Below are 26,785 nucleotides of genomic sequence, written 5' to 3'. Positions count from 1 at the left end.
GGCAGCTACTCCTGCCAGAAGAGCCGGCATGGGGCTGTGGCATGGGCTGATGCCTGAGGCTGGTGTCCTGCAGCTGGAGTCAGGCTGCCAGCTGCAGCTGCTAAGGAAGGGCAGCCCAGGCCCCTGCCCTTTGTTCCTCTGTGGTTTCTCATCCAGCTCCCACCCTACATTTTTGAGAGGGACCTTGCTGGTGCAAGAGAAAATAAAATGGTTCCAAAGGCACCACTCCTGAGCTTGCTCTTCCCTGCAGGCCCCATTCTGCCAACAGTTTACCGGGGCTCCTCTCAGGAAGGGGCTTGCACTGCCCCATCCCCTGAGGTCAATGCTGGATCAATGTCCCTGCTGGAAAGCAAGGAGGGCACTGGGACAGAACAGGAGTGGTCCTTCCAGGGCTTCCAAAACCCTCTGGAATCAGTGAAGGCAGTTGTGCAAAGATCTGCACTGAAGCCCAGCTGAGCACCCAGGGGCTTTGTTTTTTCTTGTAGAATCAGCAAATTGTCCTCCCTGGGTAGCCTACTTCAGCTTTGGGGGGCCCTCACTTCAGCCTCCCAAACATTAGAATCATTAAGGTTTCTAAAATCAACTCCATCAACCCAACCCCACCATGGCCAGCAAACCCTGTCCCCAAGTGCCATGGCCACAGGTTTCTTGAACACCTTGGGGCCTCCACCACCTCCCTGGGCAGCCTGTGCCAACCAGCTTTTTGCACCTAGCAGGCTCCCACCTGTGTGTCCTACCAGGCACTGAGGGTGAGGGTGAGGTGGGCATGGGGCTGCCAGGCTCAGCCAGACCTTGGATTTTCAAAGTGAGAGACTAGTGGAGACACTTTTGATGGTGGCTGAGACTCATGGCCTCATGCCAGCTGGAGAAGTCCTTTAAGATGACTGATTCCAACCCTCCTCTAACTCTCCCAAATCTGACCTTGCAGTGCCAGCATCTGCAATGCCAGCCCTGAGCCTGTGCAGGGATATAAAGAGTGCTCTAAAATGATTTATTGTTTTTATTTTGTGGGTAGGGAGAAACCAAAGCCCTGAGAGGCAGTGGAAAAAAACCCAAGCTCAGCTGGAGCAACCACACCTTGAGAGGCAGAAGGGAAGGTGGCAGCTGCCATCTTCAGGCTGCTCCTTAATATCTGTCCAGCAAACCTTTCCCACAAGCAGCATTTCAGAGGCTCCAGAGCTGCTTCTCCTCTAGGGCAGAAGTGTGTCCCAAGTGTACTCAAGAGGAACAAAGTCAGCACAAGGATCAACATCAGCTCTTGGCTTTCCCCTTCTTGGCAGGGAGTCTCCCTGTTGCCTCCAGGTATCTGTTAATGATTTCTTCCTGCACACTGGGGGAGCAGGGAGCATATCTGCAGTACTCCATGGTGTATTCCCCCTTTCCCTGGGAGCAGGAAAAACAACAGTCAAAGAATCCCAGAATCCCAGCATGGCAGGGTTGGCAGGAACCTCTGGAGCTGACCCAGTCCAACCCCTCCCTGCTCCAGTAGGGCACCCACAGCAGCTTGCTCAGCAGCACAATGGCCAAGGGGGGTTGGAGCCCCTCCTGAGGAGGAGATGCCACAACCTCTCTGAGGGTACTCACCTCTGTGCAGGACCTCAGCTCAGTGGCATATCCAAACATATCATTGAGTGGCACCTGAAACCCAAGCACAGTCAGAACAAAAGGGTTTGCCTTCAGCTGTGGCTTCCAGACTCACAGAATGCTTTGGGACTCTAAAGGTCATCTAGTCTAACCTCCCTACAATCCCCAATTATCATCCAACGAACCTCAATTTCATAGAATCATTTAGGTTGGAAAAGGCCTCCAAGATCACCGAGTCCAAGCCTTACCCCAGCACTGCCAAGTCCACCACTACCCCATGGCTCTCAGCACCACATCTCCACTACCTCCAGGGATAGGGACTCCACCTCCTCACTGAGCACCCTGGGCCAGGCCTTGACAACCTCTTTGGGGAAGAAATTGTTCTTCATGTCCAACCCAAACCTCCCCTAGGGTAACTTGAGGCTGTTCCCTTTTGGGCTGTCAGCATGTTTCCAGCTCACACTGAGCTCATCACCCAGCACCTCCAGGTCCTTCTCCTCAGCACTGCTCTCCATCCATTCTCCACCCTGCTTGGATTTGTGCTTGGGACTGCCCTGAGCCAGCTGCAGTTCCTTGCATTTGGCTTTGCTGAACTTCATGAAGCTGCTACTGGCCCAGCTCTCGATCTACCCTGCCCCAGGTGCCAGATGCAGACTTGATGTGACCTAACATGAGAACAAACACATGTGCAGAGGGGACCTGAAAGAAGGCACACGGAGGGCAAGTCTCTATCTGCAGTCAGTGCAGGCAACAGCTGACACAAAGACTTTTCCCCTCTGTATCTTTCACTTGGAGGCAGCACCACCAGCCCACCCCCAGGACTCCAAGTCCCTCTGCCTCAGCTCTGAATTTAGGCCAGGAAGGACAAAGAATAAGGGAGAGGGAAGGCAAAGCAAGGGGCAGGAGCCCTGAGCAGCCCAAACCTCAGCATAGAGAGTGAAGTAGTCTCCTGCGCCATCCTGCCCCGTGATGACTCCGTGCCGCCGGTTGACTCCCGCGATGACAGCGCCCTGGAACTCGATGGGAGCCATCACCTCCACGGCCATCAGGGGCTCCAGGATGCGCACAGCAGCGCCCTCCATCGCTGCAACACCGCCAGGCTGCTCAGACAGCTCTGCTGCACCCCTGCTGCAGCCCAGCACACCCCTGCTGCAGCCCAGCACAGCCCTGCTGCACAGCCCTGCTGCAGCCTAACACAGCCCTGCTGCAGCCCAGCACACCCCTGCTGCAGCCCACCACAGCCCTTGCCACTGCAGCAAGCTCCTGCTGCACCCCTGCTGCAGCCCAACCCAGCCCTGGGCACTGAAAGCAAGGCTGAGAGCCCTGGGGCTGGTTAGTCTGGAGAGGAAAAGGCTGAGAGGGGATTTAATAAATGTTTATACATACCTGGGGGCTAGAGGTTGGGAGGGAGGGGACAGGCTCTGCTCAGCTGCACCCTGGGATAGGACAAGGGGCAGTGGATAGAAACTCCAGCACAGGAGGTTCCACCCCAACATGAGGAGGAACTTCTGCACTGGGAGGGTCCCAGAGCACTGGAACAGGCTGCCCAGAGAGGTTGTGGAGTCTCCTTCTCTGGAGCCTTTCAAGACCCATCTGGATGTGCTCCTGTGTGACCTGTGCTGGAGTCTACACTCCTGCTCTGGCAGGGGGGTTGGACTGGATGATCTCCTGAGGTCTCTTCCAGCCCCTAACATCCTGTGTGTGATCCTGTGTGAATTCCAGCTCCTCTTCCTTTAATTCCTGAGATCAGGAGGGGCACAGTTTGCTAAGATCTTCCTGTTCAGACCCATGCCAGGATGGAGCTGTCGTAGGGAAACAGATTCCCTCCACACCTCCAGAGGAGTCATGGGGCCTCCCTCAACACTTCCATAAACCATCCCTCAAAATCCCTCTCAGTTCCTGCTCTACTCAACCAGGCAAACTTTAAATGGATGTGGATAAATGGATTTAGACGGACACATGGATTTAAATGGACACATGGATTTAAATGGATACAAGGATTTAATGGATGCATGGATTTAAATGGATGCATGGATTTAAATGGATGCATGGATACAGCAGGCAACAAACAAATGGAAGTCACAGACTCCCAGCACCACAGAATGGTTGAGGTTGGAAGGGACCTCTAGAGATCACCCAGTCCAAGCCCCTGCTCCAGCAGGGCACCCCTAGCAGCTTGCCCAGCAGCACAATGCCCCCACAGGGGGGGGTTGGAAGCTCTTCACACAAGGACACTCCACAACCTCTCTGGCCAGCCTGCTCCAGCCCTCCAGCACCCTCACACCAAACAACTTTCTCCTCCTGCTCACATGCAACCTCCTGGGTTCCACTTTGTGCCCCTTGCCCCTTGTGCTGTCCCTGGGCACCACTGAGCAGAGCCTGACCCCAGTCTCTTGCCCCCCAGCCTTTAGCTCTTGCTAAGCATTGCTCAGATCCCTCTGGGGCTGCTCTTCTGCAGGCTCTCAGCCCCAGGGCTCTCAGCCTTTGCTCCTCACAGAGCTGCTCCAGGCCCCCTCAGCATCTTCTTAGCCCTCTTTAGGTCATTATCTCCAACAACAACACAGCATCAGCTCTAGGTGTTCAAACAGCTCTCTTTGTACCTTGCTTTAGGGCTCCTTCTCCTGCTCTGATGAAGGAGATCTCGTTGGAGTCCACCATGTGATGGGCACCATCCTCCAGCACGAACCGCACGCCCGAGATCCTGTGCCCTGACACCAGCCCTTTCTCACAGGCATCTCGGAACCCCTGGCAGGGAACAGCTCAACCTTAGCAGTGTGCAGACCAAAAGGAAGCATTAACAACAGCCTGGCAAGGACACGAAGCTTAAAACAAAGCAGTGAGCCCTCAAAACCTTCCATGATTTTATTAAGTAACTCAATGGACCTTCTGGTTCTTGGTATGGGAGAACATGGCAGTGGTGAAAGCTTTTAATTCCCAAGGGCTGGAAAACTTGCTGGAGCACCTCAGTTTGATACTGAAGTATTAAAAGTAGGAATCATAGAAGGGTAGGGGTTGGAAGGGACTTCTGGAGATCATCCAGTCCAACCTCCCTGCCAAAGCAGGAGGGAACAAGCAAAGGACAAGAAAAAGTTTCGCTTTGGGGTTTTGCTTTTCTTCTGATTAAACCCAAATGGATGCTCCATGTGGGAAGCACAACTCTGTCCACTCAACTAAAGGAAAAGATTTTGCTAAGCCTGAATGTTCTGTTTTTTTGTTCCAGGATTTGGCAAAAAATCTGGAAGTGTTTTACCACAGGATAATAAAGGGATTCTTTTAGGCTGGGGAATTCAAAGATCATGCAAAATGACACAGTGACAGAGGGACAGACACAGAGGAAGCCTGAGAGGAGAGGAGATGGAAAAGAAAGAATCTTTGATAATTTATGGAGGGAAAGTCACTTGATGGCAGTTTTCTACAGAACTGCCCTCAGAGAATCACAGGGAAAGGTCCCTGGTTTGGGCTTAGGGAGGAGGAGAATTGTCTGGCCACAACCAAAAGGAAAAGAGGGTCATTAAAAAGCAGACTCAACACGAAGGGTTTTTTGACTGCACCAAAGGAAAGGCAACCCTCTGCAGTGCCACAGGCATGGAGCAAGGACACACCACCCAAGAAAACAAAGAGCAGCTCTAAATTCACTGGAAAGCTTAGAAATGGAAGGGATGGAGCTAAGCCACACTGATTTGGTCCTGCTCCCATCCAAGCAATGGGGAAAGCCTTGTGGCCTGGGGCAAGAGAATGGCTAAAGGTGAACAGGTAACAGGAAAACAACAAAATTCAGGATTTATTCTGCTAGATACACATAGGGGAAAAAAAAAATTTTGTACCTTCTCAATAGCAGGCACAAACTGCTTGGGAATATTGGTGCCAATGGTTCTGTCTTCAAACTCCAGCTTCGTGTAGTCCTCTGGCTCCAAGGGCTCAAGGAAACCAATGACTTTGCCATACTGGCCTGCTCCACCAGTCTGCTTCTTGTGTGTAAATTCAAACCTAAGAGCAACCAAAATCCCCCCCAAGAACACCACATCACTCAGGACACAAACCACAGTTTTCTAAGGGAAAAAACAATTCCCACCCTGTGTTTTCCTTTTGTTAAAGGGCTAAATGCCACCAGAGCAGCTGAAACAACAGCTCAGGGCATTTAATACCCAAAGAGGGAGCACCACAGCTCTTTGCCTTGCAAGCAGGGAGCTAAGGGATCAGGATGAGCTAAATCTCTCCCAAAACAACTGCAAGAAGCTGCTTCTGTGTGCAGCACGCAGTGACATTGATAAGCATAAAACAGAGCAATAGAATGGGTTGGGTTAGAAGGGACCTCAAAGCTCATCCATGGATAGGGACACCTCCCACCAGCCCAGGTTGCTCAAGGCTCTGTGTCTTTAGGCTTCTGGGGTTTGGTGACCAAATAACAACATTTTTGGCTTTTTTTCTTTTTTTGCACAAACCTGCCTTTTCCACCCACAAAGTCCACAAAAGGACACAAAGTGGAACCCAGGAGGTTCCATGTGAGCAGGAGGAGAAAGTTGTTTGGTGTGAGGGTGCTGGAGGGCTGGAGCAGGCTGGCCAGAGAGGTTGTGGAGTGTCCTTGTGTGGAGAGCTTCCAACCCCCCTGGGCATTGTGCTGCTGGGCAAGCTGCTGGGGGTGCCCTGCTGGAGCAGGGGCTTGGGCTGGGTCAGCTCCAGAGGTCCCTTCCGGCGTCAGCCATGCTGGGATTCTCTGATGTTAATTGCAAGCCACAAACAAAGGAAATAACCAAGAAGAAAAATCCAGGAATATGAAACGTGAAAATACTTTTGCAGTGAAACCGGAGCAATCACAGAACTGTAGAGCAGTTTGGTTTGGAAAGGACCTTAAAGACCATCTACCCAAACCCCTACCCACGGTAACCCACGGGTAAAGCCTACCGGAGCAGATTCCTCAGGGCCTCACGCAAGGCCCCCGCAGCGCCCGGGGCAGGGCAGGAGGAGCCGCCTCGAGCTGGGGCTGGGGCTGGGGCTCGGGTTCGGGTTCGGGTTCGGGCTGCGGCTACGGCTCGGGCTCGGGTTCGGGCTGCGGCTAGGGCTCGGGCTCGGGTTCGGGTTCGGGCTGGGGCTCGGGTTTGGGCTCGGGCTGGGACTCGGGTTCGGGTTCGGGCTGAGGCTCGGGCTGGGGCTGGGGCTCGGGCTCGGGCTCGGACTGGGGTTCGGGTTCGGGCTGGGGCTCGGGCCCACCCATCTCCTGGCCCCACTCGGCCCCGCCCCGCCCCAGGCTCCGGCCCGGGCCCTGCCCCGCGGCTGTCTGCAGGAGGAAGAGGAAGAGGCTTCCCTGCCGCCATGGAGCTGCCGCCGAGCCACTTCCCGGCCAGCCGGGCGGCAGCGCTGGCCGCCGCCTACCTCTGCTACCGGCGGGGCGGCCCCAGCCGCGGCCTGGCGCTGCGCGGAGTCCGCCGAGCACGCAGGGAGGTAAGGGTCGGGCCAGCAGCAGAACCGGCAGCAGAACCGGGCCCTTGTCTGCTGTTCTGCTTCCTGGGCCTGCCCAGGGAGGAGCTGTGGGGTGCTGAGGCTGTGACCGAGCGAGGGCAGTGCCGGGGCCTGCCCCTGCGGCACAGCTGCCCCAGGAAGGCTGCAGGCTGGGGACAGAGCGGCTGGGAGCTGCCCGGGGGAGAGGAGCTGGGGCGGCTGCGTGACAGCGGCTGAGCATGAGCCAGCAGGGCCCAGCTGCCACCACCGCGGCTTGGGTCAGCAAAGGTGCGGCCAGCAGGAGCAGGGCAGGGATTGTGCCCCTGGGTTGGGACTGGGGAGGCTGCACCTCAAATCCTGGCTTCAGGTTTGGGCTCCTCACTGCAAGAAGGACATTGAGAGGCTGGAGCAGGGCCAGAGAAGAGCAATGAAGCTGGGGAGGGGGCTGGAGAACAGGGCTGGGGAGGAGCAGCTGAGGGAGCTGGGGGTGTGCAGCCTGGAGAAGAAGAGGCTGAGGGAGACCTCATTGCTCTCTACAGCTCCCTGAGAGGAGGCTGGAGGGCTTGGGCTCTTCTCCCTAGTCTCAGGTGATAGAAGGAGAAGAAATGTCTGAAATTGTGCCAAGGGAGGGTTAGGTTGGCCATGAGGAACAATGTCTTCTCTAAAAGGGTTGTCAAGACCTGGCCCAGGCTGCCCAGGGCAGTGGTGGAGTCCCCATCCCTGAAGGGATTTCAGTGTGGTGCTGAGGGCCATGGTTGGTGGTGAGCTGGGTAGTGCTGGATTAAGCATTGGATTTGATGATCTTGGAGGTCTCTTCCAACCAAAACAACTCTATGATGTCTAAAGCCTGCCAGGACAGGGGATGCAGCAAAAGGAACCTGCCAGCAGCACAGCTCACAGTGGCTGGAGTCTCTTTCCCCATGTACAGTAACTCAGCCTCTCACCAAAAAACATTCTTCATCTTTCCCTCCTTTAGGACATAGCTGATGTTGGGCACAAGTACCATCTGGAACTGGTGTTAGAAGATGTCCTTGCCAAAGTGAGTTCAGGTTTGAGTAACAGATTCTGCAAGCAGCAAGTTGCCACCACTCATGTGCCTTAAAGAGCCATCTCTTGGTTGTGCTGCTCCTGGCTGAGAGCAGTGCCCACACCACTTAAACCTTGTTCTAGTGCTGGAGATGGTTCTATATCACAAAAAAGGCTCAGCTTTACCAAAAGGTAACTTTACCCCCAAACACCTGCTCCCTACCCCTGTGACACAACAAAGTGCTTCCAGACAAGGACTTTCTGCGGTGATTTGATCTCAAACTGAAGTTATTTGAGCACCACAAATGCTGCCCTTTGTCACTGCTGAAAGAAAACTGCCCTGAGGGGACAGAAAGAAATGAATTTCTCTCTGTCTTCATCACCAATCTCTGTGGGCCAAACTCAAGAGAAAAATAGCAACCCCAGGAAGAAAAAGAACATTTTAGAAGTGCAAATTACCCTGGTTAGACCTATGCTGAGTCAAACATTAACCCACCTAATTAACTCTTAACAGGACACCACTGTTAACTGCACTGCTGAGGTCCTCTATCATCTGGGCAACCAAAACACTGCTCCAGATGTGCAGTTCACACTGGAAGGAGAGCTTAGGACCACAGCTGAAGCAGACAATCTGTTCTACAATCGAATCAAGAGCCTGGATAAAGAGCTGGTGGCAGAAAACATTCCAGGTACAAATGAGGGGTTTGGTGAGAAGGAGACTTCCTTGGGCAGAAGCAAATCTGAGCTCAACTGGTGGTGGTTCCATGGTCCACATGGGAGTCCTGCTCCCTGCAGGTGTTCAAGGCCAGGTGGATGAGGCCTTGAGTAGCCTGGGCTGGTAGGAGGTGTCCCTGCCCATGGCAGGGGTTTGGAACCTGGATGAGCTTTGAGGTCCCTTCCAACCCAGCCCATCCTGTGACCATGGAGGATCAGGCCTTACTCTGAACCCATCCTGCTTCACTGTCTCTTTTTCAGGGTGGTGTCAATCATAAATTCACTTCTGCAATCCAGAACTGGCACCTGATTTGCATGTGACTGTCCTTGAACACTACCTGCTGCTGCTCCCTCTCCCCTCAGCAGTCCTGCTGGGGGCTGTGGCTGTCCTTGCAGTAGTGCAGCAGCTCTTCCAAGATCATGTGGAAGGAGCACAAGGGAGTGACTTGAGCCTCACCTGCTATGAGGTGGTAAGGTTCTGTTAATGGCTGCAGCTCCAGGAGCCTCATGGATGTGTGCATTTTGTTTGCCAGACAGCCAGGGCAATGTGTCCCCAGCCATGGAGCCTGTCCACCTGCTGGCCTGGGTTGCCTCTGGCTATGTGATCTGGCAGAACTCCACTGAGAACACCAAGCTCCAACTCGCCCAGATCAAACGAGTCAAGCAAGTGGTAAGTGACCAGCAGTGCCCAGCAAGGAAAGCAGGGCTCAGGAACAGGCAGCTGTGGTAGGAAGAGCTGAGGCTAAGCTCTTCAGCAAGAACCAGACTTCTCAGTCTGGTTTGTTTTCAAGGCAGTTCTTACAGCTAGATCTGCCTGATGGTTGTGTTGTTGTTCCTCTGTAGCTTTGCTCTTAGGAATGTGAGCATTTGTGCTGCTATTAAGCAGGCAAAGCAGATTAAGCCCTATCTTGTTTGGGTTTTGTTCCCTTTCCTCTCCCTCTTAACATGAGGAGCACCTCTCAAGCCTATGATAAGCCAAGTGACTTCAGGAAGGTGTGCCAGGAGACAGACAGGGACCAGGGCACTGCAAACCACTGTCTGGAGAACAGGGCTGGGGAGCAGCAGCTGAGGGAGCTGGGGGTGTGCAGCCTGGAGAAGAGGAGCCTGAGGGAGACCTCATTGCTCTCTACAGCTCCCTGAGAGGAGGATGGAGCCAGGTGGGGCTTGGGCTCTGCTCCCAGGAACAAGTGATAGGATAAGAGGAAATGGCCTCAGGTTGCACCAGGGGAGGTTTAAGTTGGACATTAAAAGAAACTTCTTCCCTGAAAGGGTTCTCCAAGCCTGGCCCAGGCTGCCCAGGTAGGTGGCTGAGTCCCCATCCCTGGAGGTGTTTCAAAGAGGCAGAGCTGTGGTGCTGAAGGCCAAGATTAGCCCCAGCCCTGGGAGAGTTTGAGCCTGGTTGGACTGAATGCTCTGAAAGGTCTTTTCCTACCAAAGTGATTCTGTGCTCTCAAGATGTTCATCCTCTCTTTAGCAAACCAGATGGATTTAAAGCAATGAAGAATCAAACTTAACTGAAGAGTTCTTTTGTTCTTTCCTTTCTCTGAAGGACAGCTCCAAGAGGAGCATGTTCCAAAGGCCAGCAGCTATTTTTTGCCACTCACACCATCACTGAGAACTTCTTATCCACAGTTAAGGCCTCTGCAGTTCCTTCCAACTCTTCTTCTATTCCTTTATTTAGGACTCTTTGGGTTCAGCTGACACCTTGTAGAATCAGGTGTGGCCTTCCAAGATGAGCTGAGATAAACCTGGCTCCTTCAAAGGAGGAATTAGCATCAGTTTAAGGTTCACACTCTCTCAGCTGTAATTTTGAAGCCCACAGAAATCCAAAATTATCCTTTTTGTTTCTCCCACTGCCTGAGCTCCACCTGCTTTGTTCACAGGAGCTGCCAGCTGGAACTGATCTGCATCAGAGGGTTTTTCTGCTGACTGAAGAGAACTGATTCAGATCTTTTAAAGTTGGGGGGGGGGGGGGAAGGGGAAGCCCAAGCCTCACATTCACCCCTTTCCATCTTGTCTTTCCAGAAAAGAAGTGATGAATATCTTGAATTTGACTACCTGGTTCTACTTCATGAGATGGTGTCCCAGGTAAAGACTTGGTTTCATTAGAGATCTTAACTAATCTTAGAGCTAATTCAATTATTAAATTGTAAAGAAATGGATTAGTGTAAGAAGCCTTTTTTCAAAGGCTGACTACTGTGCAACCTCCCAGCTGGTGAGGTGGTCCCAGATCTGCTGCCTGCAGGTCAGTCAGCACAGGGTGAGGGCAGAGCTATCTCAGCCCAATCAGCTCCTGCCCCACCAGGCAGCAGCCAGCAGGGCTCCAACTTCTCTGATTTTCAGCTACTTCTGGGCCTTGTTGGGAATGGCAGAGGTTCAGTCAGTGGTTGGTCCCCTCTTGGGAGATGCTGTTGCCAGACAGGCCAGGGATGAAGGGAAGAAGCAGCTGGCAGCATCCTGGAGCTGCACTCCAGCTGGGAGCTCCAGAGAGCTCCTGTGCTAGAGGCCAGCAGTGGTGGAGCAGCACACATTGCCACCAGTACCTCTGAGAAAAAAGCAGCAGAAACTTTGGCTCCCAGCACATTATTTACACTGTCTGCTGTTCTCCATCCTACCTTTGTGACCTGAGCAAGTGTTTTTAGAAGAAAAACACAGAAAGTGGGAAAGAGAGGCTCTCAGTTGTGCAACCTCCTGTGATAAATCATCCACGGATGACCATCAAAGCTCTCACTAACTCCACTCTCTCCCACCCCACTCCCAGTTAAGTCTGGGTGTCTATAGTGGGCTTAGTTCCTAAGTTCTCTAGGGGGAAGAATTCCTGAGAAGCAGCAGAACAAAACTGTAGGTTCTTCATGGTGATGGGTGCTGAAGGGCAGGTGTTAGAGGTGTAACCCAACACACACAGGCCTGGGCTGCTAAACTGGCCTAGGTGAAAGCAAATTGGATCTGGAGCAGCATGGAGCAGAGCACAGGCTGCAAAAGGTTTGCAGAAGTTCAGATACTTGGACAGCTCAGAGGGCTGTGTGGTGCTGTGCATTTACTGCTGCTGGAACAACCTCCTCCTGCCCAGCCTGGGGGATGGCTCTGTCACAGCAGTCAGCTCCCAAAGAAATGCCCTTCTGCCTTTCTCCAGCTGTGTTTTCTCCCTGCAGGAGATCATCCCCTGGCAGATGACAGTCCTGTGGCACCCCCAGCATGGAGTGCAGGTCACACAGCACGGCTGCCAGCCACAGCACAGCTTGGAGTGACTGAGCTGCTGCCATGGAAGTGGCTGCACTGCTACAGCCAGCACCTGGGGGCAGGGCAGAGGAGGTGCTGGGGGTGGGGTGCAAGCAGGGTATGAAGGGACAAATCCTTCCTCAAGGAAACTTTCCACAGAATCATTCAGAATCCCAGTGTGGCAGGGGCTGGAAGGGGCCTCTGGAGCTCAGCCAGTCCAAGCCCTGCTCCAGCAGGGCACCCCCAGCAGCTTGCCCAGCAGCACAATGCCCAGGGGGGGTTGGAAGCTCTCCACACAAGGACACTCCACAACCTCTCTGGCCAGCCTGCTCCAGCCCTCCAGCACCCTCACACCAAACAACTTTCTCCTCCTGCTCACATGCAACCTCCTGGGGTCCACTTTGTGCCCCTTGGCCTGTCCCTGGGCACCACTGAGCAGAGCTTGGCCCCAGCCTCTTGCCCCCCAGCCTTTAGCTCTTGCTGAGCATTGCTGAGATCCCTCTGGGTCTGCTCTTCTGCAGGCTCTCAGCCTTTGCTCCTCACAGAGCTGCTCCAGGTCCCTTTAGTATCTTTGGAGCCTTCACTGGACTTTCTCTCCAGCAGTTCTCTGTCCCTCTTTACCTGGAGAACCCAGAACTGGCTCCAATACTCCAGATGTGGCCTCCCCAGGGCAGAGTAGAGGGGGGAGAAGAACCTCCCTTGACCTCCTGGCCCCACTCATAATGCACCTCAGGAGACCCTTTGCCTTTTTGGCCTTGTTTTGCCAATTGTTGGCCTTTTCCTGTACACTGTGCTTTGATCTGACAATCCAAAGGGCACTTTCTCTGCTACATCATCAAATCCTGCATCAAAACCTCTGCTCATGAAAGAATACTCACGGGACAGGTGAGGAGATGCTCTCCCTGAAGGCCACTTTTGGCTTTCCCATGGTGCAGGGGCATCCATATTCTCTTTCCATCCTCTGCAGAGGAGAAAACAGAAGGAAATGAAGTTATTCCACTGGGACAATGCAGTGGAAGTGATTTATTTACAGCTTTTTCTGAAATGAGAAACCTCAGCAGGGTTAACCAGATTTTTGGGTTGGGGTCGGATTGATTTTGGGGGTCTTGGTGGTTTGGGGTTTCTTTGTTCTTTTTAAATGGTGTGAATCATTCCCTGTCCTACTCAGCAAGAGGAGATGTAGAGTGGGTGTTAGGAACAAGTTCTGCACCAGGAGGCTGCAACAGGTTGCCCAGGGAGGTGGTTGAGGCCCCAGCCCTGGAGATGTTCAAGGTGAGGCTGGACAGGGCTGTGAGCAACCTGCTCTAGTGCAGGATGTCCCTGCTGAGTGCAGGGCTTGGACTGGGTGACCCTTGGAGGTCCCTTCCAAGCCAGCCCATGCTGTGATTCTAAGATTCTGCAGTCACCCTTGTTTGGGAGATTTGGACTCCTAGAATGGCTCATGTTGGAAGCGACCTCAGAGATCATCTCCTCCACCCCCCCTGCCATGGGCCAGGGACACCTCTCAGCTAGACTCAGCTGCTCCAGGCCTCATCCAACCTGGCATTGAACAGCCCCAGGGAAGAAGCATCCACAACCTCTCTGGGAAACCCATTCTAGACTCTCACCACCCTCACACTGCAGAACTTCTTCCTCAGCTCCACTCTAACCCTGCTCTGCCTCAGCTCCAAACCATTCCCCCTTGGCCTCAGCAAAAGTCTCTCTGCAGCCTTCCTGCAGGATCCCTTCAGGTGTTGGTTTAGACACAGGACAAGGGAACAGCATTCATTATTTCAGTCAAGTTGAGGTTTTCCAGCCCAAACCTCACCTTTTCTTCACCCTTTCATCATCTTAGATACATTTATTGAGTAAGAGTCAAATACAGAGATCAACTTGAAACAAATAAATCACTCCAATAAATCCTCCCTCCTGCCTGCATCATCTCTTACTATGGAATGATTTCAAAAGACACAAACAGAATATTTTAGGACTATTCAGTGCTCAGGAAAAGGCTAACTGTAGAATTCCTTAGAAGCCAAAGCAAGCTCAGTGCTTAATTAAAAGGAATTTTTATGGCTTTGAACCAAAAAAGGAAAAATATTCCAGGCAGAAATTTGATTGCAATAGTTTACAAAGCTGTCAAAAGAGAAGCACTGAAGAGAATCAGAGAATCATTCTGCTTGGAAAAAAGTCTTCTAAGTTCAAGTCCAACCATTCTCCAAGCCTGCTACTAAACCCTCAGCACCACATCTCAGGGGCTTTTAAGCATCTCCAGAGATGGAGAAAAGAATCTTCCATAATGAAGATGGAGTCTTCAAAAGCTAAGAAGCAAAGGCCCTTCCCTAAGCAGCTAGAATTGTTCACAGGAACCATAGAATTGTTAGGGTTGGAAGGGGCCTCAAGGATCCTCTAGTTCCAACCTCCCTGTCATGGGCAGGGGCACCTCACACTACATCAGAATGCCACAGACCTTCCTGCTGGGAAGCTCTCAGCATTGCTGTCCCACCATAACCTTGGTTTGCACAAAAGCTGAGTGGAGTTGTGCAGCTCAAATCATCTCCTAAGCTCGGCATCAGCGCTGGTATAAAGGGTGCCATTGGTCACCCAGCTGCAGGTAGATTTTGGGCTCAGCCAGAAGGGAGGGGAGTTCTTGGTTGGGAAGACAGGGAAGAGCAGAGCCCAGGTGGAATCTGCCTGCCAACCTACCTGGGCATAGATCTCCAGGTGCAGTTCCCCCATTCCTGAAACGATGGTCTCCTTGCTCTCGTCATCAAAATGGATCCTGAAGGTAGGATCCTCCCTGGTGAAGCGGCCCAGGCCTTTGGAGAACTTATCAAAGTCATTCTGAAAGGCAAGGAGGCACCTCAGGGCACAGCCACTCAGCAGCAGCCTCAACTCAAGGTCAGCATCAGGCCCAACAGCAACAGCAGCCTCAACTCACCCAGCCTCAACTCAAGGTCAGCATCAGGCCCAACAGCAACAGCAGCCTCAACTCACTCAGCCTCAACTCACTCAGCCTCAACACCAATTCAACAGTTACACATCTACAAGGCCTCAAATGTTCCTCCCTCCCCTCCTGAGGTTCTCTCTTGAGGCACAGGCAGACATTTTGAGCTGTGTTTATCCCCCCAGGTATTTCAAGTCCAAGTTTAGCCAGGTGAAGGCCATCAGCTCTGTGCCTGAGTGCTACCATCCAGCAGGTTAGTGCTGAGTCTGTTCCAAAACACTTCAGGTAGAGCACTGCAAACCAGCTCACTGCAGCCTCTGATCCCACATGAACTGTGAACCCACAGAAAAGGCAGCAGAGGAGAAGCAGTTCAGTCAGGAAGAAGTTGATTTCCAGGTCCCTACCTTGTTGGCAGGCTTCATGGCTACTGAAATGACAGGATCAGGAATGTGAATTGATTCCTGCAACAACCAGAGGAAGAGGATCACACAGTCAAGCTCCACTCTGCCTGCTGAGGTCATTTCTCCACAAGAGTTTGAACACAAGCACTGATGCCTAGGTGGGAGCTGTCCTCTGGATCCCTAGGGTTGGACTCATGGAGTCCAAGCCTCAACCCAGCACTGCCAGCTCACCACTAACCCATGGCCCTCAGCACCACACCTCCACAGCTTTGAAACCCCCCCAGGGATGGGGACTCCACCACCTCCCCTGGGAAGCCTGGGCCAGGACTTGACAACCCTTTAATGAATGAAATTGTTCACTTCTAACCCAAATCTCCCCTTGAGGACATTTCCTCTCATCCTGTCCACTACCTGGCAGAAGAGCCCAACCTCCCCACCTGGCTCCAGCCTCCTCTCAGGGAGCTGTAGAGAGCAATGAGGTCTCCTTCAGCCTCCTCTTCTCCAGACTGAGCACCCCCAGCTCCCACAGCTCTCCTCCCCAGCCCTGTTCTCCAGACTTTGTTGGCCCTTTCTGGACCTGCTCCAGCCCCTCAGTGTCCTTCTTGGAGTGAGGAGCTGCAGGTGGAAGGTGGACTCACCATGGAGATGTCTGTACTTGTTTTATCAGTGAAGGTATCCCCACTGGCACAGTCAATCCCAAAGAGGGCACAGATGTCTCCTGCATAAACCTCATTGACATCCTTCAGAAGGAAAGGTTTAGTCAACACCAGAAGTCCCCTGACAGCCCCACCTGCTTTTAAGAAGGTAGCCAAGTCCTGTGGTTAAAAGCTTGGAGGTTCAGCTCCTCTGACCACCCCAACTTAGCTAAAAGGCTCTTTAGAGCTCCTCTCACTTTACTCAAAGCATAGCAAGGAGAACTCAGCTTGGATGCCAACTTCTTTAAGGATGTGAAGGGAGCAACAAGAGTTCTGTTCCAGCCAGAGAGTTCAGGAATCCTGAAGAGGAAAGGGTGAGATTGGCAGCAATTTGAGAATCCACTTTTAGTCTAAGAATTCCATTTATTAAACACATGGAAGAGGAATTCTTTGTCTATTTTGCCAAACTTCTCTCTCCCCTTCCACAAGTCTGCAATATGGGGAGAAGTCATAGAATCAGTCAGGGTTGGAAGGGACCACAAGGATCATCTAGTTCCAACCCCCCTGCTATGGGGGGGGACTCACACTAGAGTCCACAGCTGCCTTGCTTTAGCTATCAGCTCAAAGCCATTTTTTAATGCTCCTTGGGCAAAAATGGTTCCACTTCAGTAGAAATCCCTGAATCCCAGTGTGGGTGGGGGTTGGAGACCAGCCAGTGCAACCCCCCTGCTAAAGCAGGGCACCCACAGCAGCTTGCCCAGCAGCACAGTGGCCTAGGGGCCTGGAATCACTCCAGAGAAGGAGACTTCACAGCTCTGTCTCTCTGGAACTGGGGAGCCCAGAACTGGACACAGGACTCCAGCTGTGGCCTCACCAGGGCAGTGTAGAGCAGGAGGAGAACCTCCCTTGCCCTGCTGCCCACACTCTTCCTCATCCACCCCAGAACACCACTGACCTCCTTGGCCCCGAGGGCACACTGCTGGCTCCTGGTGACTTTGTTGTCCCCCAGCACCCCCAGGTCCTTCTCCAGAGCTGCTTCCCAGCAGGTCCCCCCTTGCCTGTCCTGCTGCAGGAGGTTGTTCCTCCCCAGCTGCAGGACCCTACCCTTGCCCTTGCTGAACTTCCTGAGGTTCCTCTGCCTCAGCTCTCAGCCTGGCCAGGTCTGGCTGAACAGCAGCACAGCCTGGGGGGTGTCAGCCACTCAGCTGCAGTTCTGTGACTCGCTGTGGCCCTGGGCAGCCTGCTCTGGTTGGAGGTGTCCCTGCTGACTGCAGGGGGGTTGGACAAGATGACTTCTGAAGGTCCTTTCCAACCCAATGCAATCTGTGAACCTGTGAGGGTCCACTCTGAAGCGGACTGAAGTCCCCCTGAAGAAGGCTGTCCCCAGAACTGATCCCTGGGGAGCACCAGGAGCTAAAGGCCTCCCGTGAGAGCTGCACCTCTGCATGATACATTAGAGCTCACTGCATGTCTCACAGAGCTGCACCAACAGCTCCAGGCAAGCAGGAAATGCCAACCAACAGCTGGCACTGTTGAGAGACAGCTGAGAAGGGAGAGGCTGGTTCTGGGGGGTGCCCCAGGAGGCAATCCCTGTGGAGTGCAGCTTCCCACTCACCTCCATGGTGTCTGAATGCATCCTGACCAGCCTCTGGACACGAACCCTCTTGCCAGTCCTGGTGTTGTAGATGTAGTCAGACTTCTTCAGCATCCCCTGGTACACCCTGATGTAGGTCAGCTGCCCAAAACGCCCTGCCTGCCATCAAAGCCATTAAATGCAGTCAGAGAGAGACCCTCTGCAAGTCAAGACCTCAAGAGCATCATCTCCAGTGCCTGATTTGGGTTTGAATTTCCTCTCTGAACATGAAAAATCAAAACTCTTTTTTATTCTTCAGCCTACTGTCAGTTTTCCTTGGGCTTTGCAATGGAAGCTGGTATCTCCTGGCAAGTTTCTTTTCCAATTTTACCATTCCCAAGCCTTCCCAAGTGAGGCAGGGATGGCCTTAGCAGCCTGGCCACCCAATTTCCTTATGACATCTGCACTGCTGTTGTCTAGGGAGCAGACAACTTGCTTGGGTACAGCTCTGCACTTTTCCCTCCCACATTCTCTTCTGTTTCTATTGTTCTCAACTGCAAAGCAAGGCAGGATTTTGCTCCTGAAGCAACCTTCCCTCCCCCAGGTTTTAACTAGGAGCCTCATGAAGAATTTAAGGCACATCCCCCATTTTCAAACCTCCACTTTGGCAGCATTTGCGGATTTTATGGTTGAAAGCAGCTTTGTTCCAAGTTCAGTTAAGATCAGGCTGCTCTCCTCCAGGCTCAGCAGCCCCAGGGCTCTCAGCTCTTCCTCCTCACAGAGCTGCTCCAGGCCCCTCAGCCCTTGGCTGGACTCTCTCCAGCAGTTCCCTGTCCCTCTTGGACTGGGGGGCCCAGAACTGGGCACAATACTCCAGCTGTGGCCTCAGCAGGGCAGAGCAGAGGGGAGGAGAACCTCCCTTGACCTGCTGCCACTCTTCCTGCTGCAGCCCAGGATGCCCTTGGCCTTCTTGGCCCTGAGGGCACACTGCTGGCTCATGGCCATCCTGCTGCCCACCAGCACCCCCAGGTCCCTTTCCCCTGAGCTGCTCTCCAACAGCTCAGCCTCAGCCTGGACTGACACCAAGCCAAAAGGCACCAACAGCTCAGCACAAGCAGGGCTTGCATGCACCAACAGCTCCTGCAGGCTGGGTCCTGCTTCTCTGCTGGGTCTGCTCCATGAGAGAGGCCAGGGAAAGGTCTTACCTCCAGCTTAAAAGCAAGGCCTATGAAAGGCTGGGAATCATCTCGAGCAGAGTTCAGTAGGAACTTGGTGCCTTCCTGAGAATCCCTTGAAACAAGAGAGATGCAGAGGGAGTTTATGTTCTGCAGCAGCTGTGGTAGCCTCCTCTAAACATCAGCCCAACCTCAGCCTAGCCCTAAGGGCCTCCAGTTCCCCAGGTCTGGAACAGAATCAAAGCTGCTCACATATGCAGCTCCCATATGCTCAGAAAACACCTCAGGAACTGCAGCAGGTCCCCAAAAGGAGGCTCAAACTATGTCAAGACCTTCATATCTCAGAATCCCAGTGTGGTGGGGTTGGAAGGGGCCTCTGGAGCTCACCCAGTCCAACCCCCCTGCTCCAGCAGGGCACCCACAGCAGCTTGCCCAGCAGCACAATGCCCAGGGGGGGTTGGAAGCTCTCCAGAGAAAGAGACTCCACAACCTCTCTGGCCAGCCTGCTCCAGCCCTCCAGCACCCTCACACCAAACAACTTTCTCCTCATCTCTATATGGAACCTCCTGGGTGCCACTTTGTGCCCCTTGCCCCTTGGCCTGGCACTAGTCCCAACCCCTGCCACAGGCAGGGACACCTCCCACCAGCCCAGGCTGCTCAAGGCCTCATCCAGCCTGGCCTGGAACACCTCCAGGGAGGAGGCAGCCACAGCCTCCCTGGGCAACCTGTGCCAGGTTCTCCCCACCCTCATTCCCAAGAATTTCTTCCTAATCAAACCATTGGCTCTCATCCTGGCACTCCCAGCCCTTGTCCCAAGTCCCTCCCCAGCTCTCCTGGAGCTCCTTCAGCTACTGGAAGCTGCTCTGAGGTCTCCCTGGAAGCTTCTCTTCTACAGGCTGAACAGCCCCAGCTCTTGTAGCCTCATGTGAGGCTGAACAGAAGTAAGCAATCTTTATTGACCACCACTGAGCAATGCTGCTGTGGCCTCTCTGTAGTTTCCTGCTCCATATTTCAACTGCTTTGAACACTCCATGCCCTCCTGCATAGACTCACCCCTGGTTCAGAATTGCATAGTTCTCAACCTCTGAGGGGTTGGGGAGATACTCCAGGATAGCATCCAGCAGTGGCTGCACTCCTTTGTTCTTTAAAGCACTTCCCACCAGGACTGGGGTGAAGGATTTCTTCAGTGTTGCTCTTCTGATGGCAAGCTGGAAAATGGCAGGGTCTTAACTCTCCTCCTGCAGCAACTGCAGCAGTCTGGGGGGTTCCAACCATGCAGCAGTCCAGCTCCTCTCTCTGGCCACCTCTACTCCTGGACTGCTGCTTGGGGCTATGGTTCAGGGGTGAACACAACTGCAGGCAATGCAAAGCAAAAGGAAGTAGCAAGTGCCAATCCAGGCAGGCTCCAGGACCCAGCACTGCCAGCTCACCACTGAACCACAGCCCTCAGCACCACATCTCCAGGGCTTTGAAAACCCTCCAGGGATGGGGACTCCACCACTGCCCTGGGCAGCCTGGGCCAGGCCTTGACAACCCTTTGGGGGAAGGAATTATTCCTTGTCCCCAGGCTAAACCTCCTCTGGGGCAGCTTGAGGCCATTTCCCCTCCTCCTATCAACCATGTGGAGATCAAACCAGACAGCCCTTGGTGTGGTGCTGTGCCAAGGGCCACAGCCCATCAGACTGCTGCGTGTCAACAGCTTCATGTGGTTGTCTTGAGCTACACTCCCAGCCCATGGGGCCACCAGGCAACTGTGATCCAGCCTAACACTCCTTGACCCCCAGTTACCTTCCCACTCAGGGGACAGCAGAAGCAAGTCCATGTGTGGCACAGCCTCACACCAGCTTAGCCAAGTTTCTGCACCTGTCCTGGCTACACCTACTGCTGAAGTAACTTAAGAGGCATCAGCACTCAACCACAGACCTTAAAGGACTCTGCCAGTCCACCCAACAAGCCACTGTGGAACAAGCAGGCTGCCAAGGCTGACACCTAACAAGCTAAAAGAAGGCCAACACCTTGGCTGCTGGGCAGCCTCCGTGGAGCTCACCCTGAGAAACACTGCAAAGGTGCTCAGCAAAGGCTGTACAACTGAGGCTGCTCTTCCCAGGCCACCTGGTAGGAGGTGGACATTCACTTGAAGGAAAAGTGACAGCAAACTGTGCCAAGAACAAGTCATTTTCACTGTATTTTGAACCAGAGGATCACAGACTGGGTTGGGTTGGAAGGGACCCTCAAAGACACTTCCAGATCCAAGCCCCTGCTCCAGCAGGGCACCCCCAGCAGCTTGCCCAGGGGCACAACACCCAGGGGGGGTTGGAAGCTCTCCACACAAGGACACTCCACAACCTCTCTGGCCAGCCTGCTCCAGCCCTCCAGCACCCTCACACCAAAAAACTTTCTCCTCCTCTTCACATGCAACCTCCTGGGGTCCACTTTGTGCCCCTTGGCCTGTCCCTGGGCACCACTGAGCAGAGCCTGGCCCCAGCCTCTTGCCCCCCACAGCTCCTTTAGCTCTTGCTGAGCATTGCTGAGATCCCTCTGGGGCTGCTCTTCTGCAGGCTCTCAGCCCCAGGGCTCTCAGCCTTTGCTGCTCGCAGAGCTGCTCCAGGCCCCTCAGCAGCTTCATTTCTATATGGAACCTCCTGGGTTCCACTTTGTGTCTGTCGCCTCTTGTCCTGTCGCTGGGCACCACTGAGCAGAGCCTGGCCCCATCCCATTGCCCCCCAGCCTTAAGCCATTGATCTGCACTGCTACAGGAGGAACCACCACAACCAAGTTACCTTTAACTCAGCAACTGTAGGCATCTTCTCTTCCAAAAACAGTTCCCCAAGCTGCTCATCAGAGTTGGCCACACACTCGATCAGCTCCCGGCGCCGCTCCGCAGCCTCAGCCCTCAGCTCCGCCGGGACCTCAGCATAGCGCAGGGTCTGGCTGCAGGCACACAGAGAGACCTCCAGCACCCCAGGGTGCACCAATCCATCACTGCACAGACACACAGACCTCCAGCACCCCAGGGTGCACCAATCCATCACTGCACAGACACACAGACCTCCAGCACCCCAGGGTGCACCAATCCATCACTGCACACATACACAGACCTCCAGCACCCCAGGGTGCACCAATCCATCACTGCACACACACACAGACCTCCAGCACCCCAGGGTGCACCAATCCATCAGCCTCTGGCTGCACACACAGAGAGCATCACCACCCTAGGGTGCCTCACAACCACCAGCTGCAGATCCAGAAGAGGCCTGCAAGATGATCAGAGGTAGCTGAAGCACCTCTGCTATGGAGACAGACTAAGAGCTATGGTTTAACAGCAGCCTTGGCAGAGTCAGAGAATGTTTGGACTGGATGGGCTCTGAAAGGGCTCTTCCCACCAAAAGCATTCTGTAAGTCCAAGTTGGGGACATGAGGGGTGACAGCTCTGCCCTGGCACAAGCCACATCCCTAACTTTCCAAAGAGCAGGGTTCTTCCCCTTGGAATGATAGAACCACTGAATCCTTTTGGCTGGAAGAGACCTTTAAGATCAAGTCCAACCACTGCTGGAGAGAAGTAAATCAGCAGTTCCTCAGACCAAGTCTTTTGCTGCACCCAAGGAACATGCAAGGCTCCCAACTTACCCCAGTGCCCCATCAAAGTAGATAGCTCTTTCTTCCACCAGGTCTACAATTCCTCTGAAGTTGCCCTCCAGCCCGATTGGAATCTGAACAAAAGCTGCATTGTGTTTCAACTTGGATCTGAAAAAGTCAAAAGAAAAAGAAAAACCAAAAAAACAAATCCCTTGAAGAGAAAAGGGATTGCCCTCCATGTGCTCCACATCCCATCCTACCCAAAATCACTCTGCTTCTGTCTCTGGACAGTGCCAAAAATCCACCAGTGCTGATGGAAAGCCTCTGGTGGTGTGATGTTGAGTGGCTGCCAGCAGAGCAGCCACAGGGAGCAACCTCCAGCACTCACTGGTTTCAGATTCATCACCTGCCTGGGGCAGCTGCTTCTCCCTTATTACCACCTGGATCCCACAGAGCAGGCAGGCTGTAGGCAAGGCACAAGCAGCACTTCTGGGGTCTGAGCCATGTCCAACCCTGTGTCATCTCCCTGCTGTCACCTACCAAAATCTAGGAAAAAAAAAATCTAGGGCTCCATCAACCAAAGAACTGTCAAAGCCTCAGCTCTTCAGCACTGCAAGCCTGGGCTGACACCACCACTTGGTTTTCTTGAGAAACTGAGGGTCAGATGAAGATTTAACCTCAAATGAAGTGCTGGCCTCCAAAGCTGCAACTACAGACCCCCAGGGAAAGCCTTCTGAGTGCCTTTCACATCAAGCTGCCATGGGAACAGTTGAGAACTGCATGCCTAAGGTGCTAAATACCTCAGCTGCTGCACTGCTCTGTCTGGGCTGGAGCCCTGCCTGTCCAGCTTGTTGATGAAGGTGAGGAAGGGCACACTGTAACGTGTCATCTGCCTGTTGACAGTGATTGTCTGGCACTGCACCCCTCCAACAGCACACAGCACCAGGACAGCTCCATCCAGCACTCGCAGGGATCGCTCCACTTCGATGGTGAAGTCCACGTGGCCTGCAGAACAACCACAGCCCCACTGTTATCCACAGCTCTCAGGGGCAGGAGGGATGCTACTGAGAGCTGCAGGAAACACCAGCAGCCAGGAGAGCAGCCTCCAGCTCCACAGGAACAGCCACAGGGGGACACTGAGGGGCTGGAGGGTGTCCAGAGAAGGGCAACAAAGGGTCTGGAGAACAGGGCTGGGGAGGAGCAGCTGAGGGAGCTGGGGGTATGCAGCCTGGAGAAGAGGAGGCTGAGGGGAGACCTTCTGGTTCTCTGCAATTCCCTGAAAGGAAGCTGGACCCAGGGTGGGGGTTTGGCTCTTCCATTATGTAAGAAGTGACAGGACCAGAGGAAAAGACCTCAAGCAGCATCAGGGGAGGTTTGGCTTGGACATAAGGGAACAATTTCTTCCCCTAAAACAAATTGTCAAGGTCTGGAACAGGCTGCTCAGGACAGTGGCTGGCTCATCATCCCTGAAGGGATTTGAAAGCTGTGGAGATGTGGTGCTGAAGGCCATGGTTTAGTGGTGACCTGACAGTGGTAGGACACAAGGAACTCCAAGGTCTTTTCCAACCTTTGACCACCAAAGACAGAGCCCTGCTCTTCTGGTACCCATGATGGAACAGGAACCTCTCTCACCACCTTGAGAACTGCCCTCACCTGGTGTGTCTATGATGTTGATGTTGGTGTCCTTCCACATGGTGTATGTTGCAGCAGACTGGATGGTGATGCCCCGCTGGCGCTCCAGCTCCATGGAGTCCATCACAGCTCCAACCCCATCCTTGCCTTTCACCTTAGCACAAAACCACAGCACAAGGGAGATCACTAAGGGCCTGGCACGTGCAGGAGTGATGCTTTGTAAGCTCAACATCACCTTAATGCAGTGAAGAGTGGCCCAGCCTGCCCAGGGCAATGGTGAGTCCCCATCCCTGGAGGGGTTTCAGAGCTGTGGAGATGTGGTGCTGAGGGCCATGGGTTAGTGGTGAGCTGGCAGTGCTGGGGCAAGGCTTGGACTGGATGATCTTGAAGGTCTCTTCCATGGAACCAAAATGGTTCCATGATTCTAAAGTGTGATTTATTTGTTTCTTTGCAGCTTTATCTGCAAACTTTACTGCATTTTGCTTTCCTGAGGATCAGTCCTGAAAAAGGGATCTACCAGGAGTCTGCAGGAAATCAGCCTTCAGTGTGGCTTCCACAGGGTAACATCCCTGAAGCTAAAAATGACAGCCCTGGGGTCTCTGTTTCATGGCACCACAGAATGGCTTGAGCTGGAAGGGACCCTGAAGATCATCCAGCTTCAAGCCCCTGCCACGGGCAGGGACACCTCCCACCAGCCCAGCTTGCTCAAGGCCTCATCCAGCCTGGCTTAGAACACTTGCAGGGGCAAAGTGTCCACAACTTCTCTGGACAACCCATTCCAGTGTCTCAGCACCCTCATAGTAGTGAGCTTCCTCCTACTGTCTAATCTAAACCTCCCCTGCTCTGCCTTCAAACCATTGCCCTCTGTCCTGTCAGCACAGGCCCTTACAAACAGCCCTTCTCCAGCTTTCCTGCAGCCCCTTCAGCCCCCCTGGAAGGCTGCTCTAAGGCTTCCCCTCTTCACTGAACAGCCCCAACCCTCAGCCTGCCCTCACAGCCCTTGGACCATCTTTGTGCTACTCTGGACCTTCTTCAATAGATCCACGTTCTTGGATCTTTTCAGTGGTGTCCTGTGATAGGATGAGGGGCAATGGACACAAACTGGCACCCAGGAAGTTCTACCTCAACATGAGGAAAAACTACTTTGGTGTGAGGGTGTTGGAGGCCTGGAGCAGGCTGCCCAGAGAGGCTGTGGAGTCTCTTTTCTCTGCAGACTTTCAAGACCCATCTGGATGCATTCCTGTTCAACATGCTGTCAATGATCCAGCTGTGGCAGGGGGTTGGACTGGATGATCTCCAGAGGTCCCTTCCAACCCCTACCATGCTGTGATGATTCTGGGGGGGGGCCTCCAAAGTGGGACACAGAGCTCCATCTCTGACTGGCTGCAGGGGGGTCGGACTGCCTGAGCTCACAAGGTCCCTTCTGACCCAGAGCATGCAGTGGTTGTCTGCAGAGCAGCTGTGCTGGGAGCCCTCTGGCTGCTGACCTCGTGCATCTGTGCTATCCTGCCCGTGTAGAAGAGGATCCTCTCCGTCAGCGTCGTCTTCCCCGAGTCGATGTGGGCTGAGATCCCAATGTTGCGGATCCGCTCGTTGGGAAGCACTCCCGAAGAGCAGAGCCTGCAGCAGGGCACCACGAACTGCAGAGGAAGAGAAGAGCAGACGTTAGGAATCCATCCTTCACTCTGTGAGTGGGGGTACAGTGGCACAGGTTGCCCAGGGAGGCTGTGGATGCTCCCTCCCTGGCCAGGCTGGATGAGGCCTTGAGCATCCTGGGCTGGTGGGAGGTGTCCCTGCCCATGGCAGGGGTTGGAATTAAAAGCATCTTAAGGTCTCTTAAACGCAAAGCAGGCTGTGAGCCTAAGATCAGTGGCTTAGTCAGAAGCCCACTGAGCACAGCTCTCTGTGCCAGCAAACACACTTCTAGTGGAGCTGCTCTGCTCTGAGGACAGACTGAGAGAGTTGGGGCTGTGCAGGCTGGGGAAGAGATGGATTTGAGGTGACCTTCCTCTGGCCTTCCAGTGTCTGAAGGGGGCTACAGGAAAGCTGGGGAGGGACTTTTTAGGCTGTCAGGGAGTGATAAGACTGGGGGGGATGGAGCAAAACTAGAAATGGGGAGATTCAGATTGGATGTGAGGAAGAAATTCTTCCCCATGAGGGTGGTGAGAGACTGGCACAGGTTGCCCAGGGAGGTGGTGGAAGCCTCATCCCTGGAGGTTTTTGCAGCCAGGCTGAAGGTGGCTCTGAGCAACCTGCTGTAGTGTGAGGTGTCCCTGCCCATGGCAGGGGGTTGGGACTGGCTGAGCCTTGAGCTCCCTTCCAGCCCTGACAGTTCTGTGATTCTGTGGAACTGCTCTGCCCTGGCTCCAGTCAAAATGCTCGGTTAAAGCAACGTGGTCCTTGCAAAAGCTCCTCAGGGCCTCTTCACAGCTCTGCATCACACTCTCGGAACCCAGGCAACCCCTCCGGCCTATGTCCCGCGCTTCAACCCCTGCCTTCCGTTCTCTTCACCTGACCCAGTCCCTGAAGGGCTGTCCCGCAGCTGATGCGGCGCTGCCTGCCGGCACTGTGCCCCGCTGCCACCAGCCCCTTCTCCTGCCTCCCAGCGCCTCGGTAACGCGGGGGACACCCACACGACCCCGGCGGGGCCCCGACACCTTGTGTCCGGCCTGCCGCGCTCAGCCCAGCCCCGCTCCCCCCAGCCCCGGCTCCCCCCGGCCCCGGCTCCCCCCGGCCCCGCCGTCAGCGCGTCCCCGGGCGGGCTCGGCCCTCAGGCTGCCCCGGGAGCCTGCGACCCCAGGCCATGTCCCCCGGGCCCTCTCGCCCTGCCCTGCCCCTCCCGCACTGCCGGTACCTGCGGGTGCCTGCGCTGGAGCCGCCACAGGGGG

At 54.1% G+C, this 26,785-nt stretch overlaps 2 protein-coding genes across 3 annotated transcripts; one reads left to right on the top strand and one right to left on the bottom strand.

The window, feature by feature from the left end:
* Positions 1–990: 990 nt before the first annotated feature.
* Positions 991–26,785, bottom strand: GFM1 (G elongation factor mitochondrial 1). Of its 2 annotated transcripts, XM_054386280.1 has the most exons (18): positions 26,752–26,785; positions 25,385–25,537; positions 23,919–24,051; positions 23,066–23,270; positions 22,317–22,433; positions 21,470–21,620; positions 19,743–19,897; positions 18,720–18,804; positions 17,557–17,694; positions 15,945–16,046; positions 15,310–15,366; positions 14,665–14,802; positions 12,858–12,940; positions 5,409–5,571; positions 4,185–4,329; positions 2,508–2,668; positions 1,585–1,638; positions 991–1,383 (listed from the first exon to the last, which is right to left on the bottom strand). In XM_054386280.1, the coding sequence occupies exons 2-18, from the start codon at positions 25,391–25,393 to the stop codon at positions 1,252–1,254; spliced, it is 2,028 nt and encodes a 675-aa protein (XP_054242255.1). In that variant the 5' UTR covers positions 25,394–25,537; positions 26,752–26,785; the 3' UTR covers positions 991–1,251. The 2 variants fall into 2 exon arrangements, with proteins under 2 accessions (XP_054242255.1, XP_054242254.1); XM_054386279.1 differs by lacking the exons at positions 991–1,383; positions 2,508–2,668; positions 26,752–26,785 and having other exon boundaries at positions 1,591–1,638; positions 25,385–25,416.
* On the top strand, positions 6,895–12,008 carry LXN (latexin). The gene is made up of 6 exons (XM_054386281.1): positions 6,895–7,023; positions 7,997–8,059; positions 8,561–8,735; positions 9,294–9,430; positions 10,786–10,848; positions 11,913–12,008. The coding sequence occupies exons 1-6, from the start codon at positions 6,895–6,897 to the stop codon at positions 12,006–12,008; spliced, it is 663 nt and encodes a 220-aa protein (XP_054242256.1).

The sequence above is a fragment of the Indicator indicator genome, chromosome 13, assembly GCF_027791375.1.
Source record: "Indicator indicator isolate 239-I01 chromosome 13, UM_Iind_1.1, whole genome shotgun sequence".
NCBI classification, from domain to species: Eukaryota; Metazoa; Chordata; class Aves; order Piciformes; family Indicatoridae; genus Indicator; species Indicator indicator.
The sequence above is the reverse complement of the archived record's forward strand: the minus strand, read 5'-3'. Positions and strand labels throughout refer to the sequence as shown.

Bases quoted from the DNA above. Each gene is read 5' to 3' on its own strand.
- LXN (XM_054386281.1), top strand. From the start codon at position 6,895: ATGGAGCTGCCGCCGAGCCACTTCCCGGCCAGCCGGGCGGCAGCGCTG. The intron at 8,060-8,560 runs GTGAGTTCAGGT...AACTCTTAACAG, and splicing joins TAGAAGATGTCCTTGCCAAA to GACACCACTGTTAACTGCAC. The intron at 10,849-11,912 runs GTAAAGACTTGG...TTCTCCCTGCAG, and splicing joins TTCATGAGATGGTGTCCCAG to GAGATCATCCCCTGGCAGAT.
- GFM1 (XM_054386280.1), bottom strand. The intron at 19,898-21,469 runs GTAACTTGGTTG...GCCATTTTCCAG, and splicing joins CTACAGTTGCTGAGTTAAAG to CTTGCCATCAGAAGAGCAAC. The intron at 16,047-17,556 runs GTGAGTGGGAAG...TTCCTTCTGAAG, and splicing joins TGCATTCAGACACCATGGAG to GATGTCAATGAGGTTTATGC.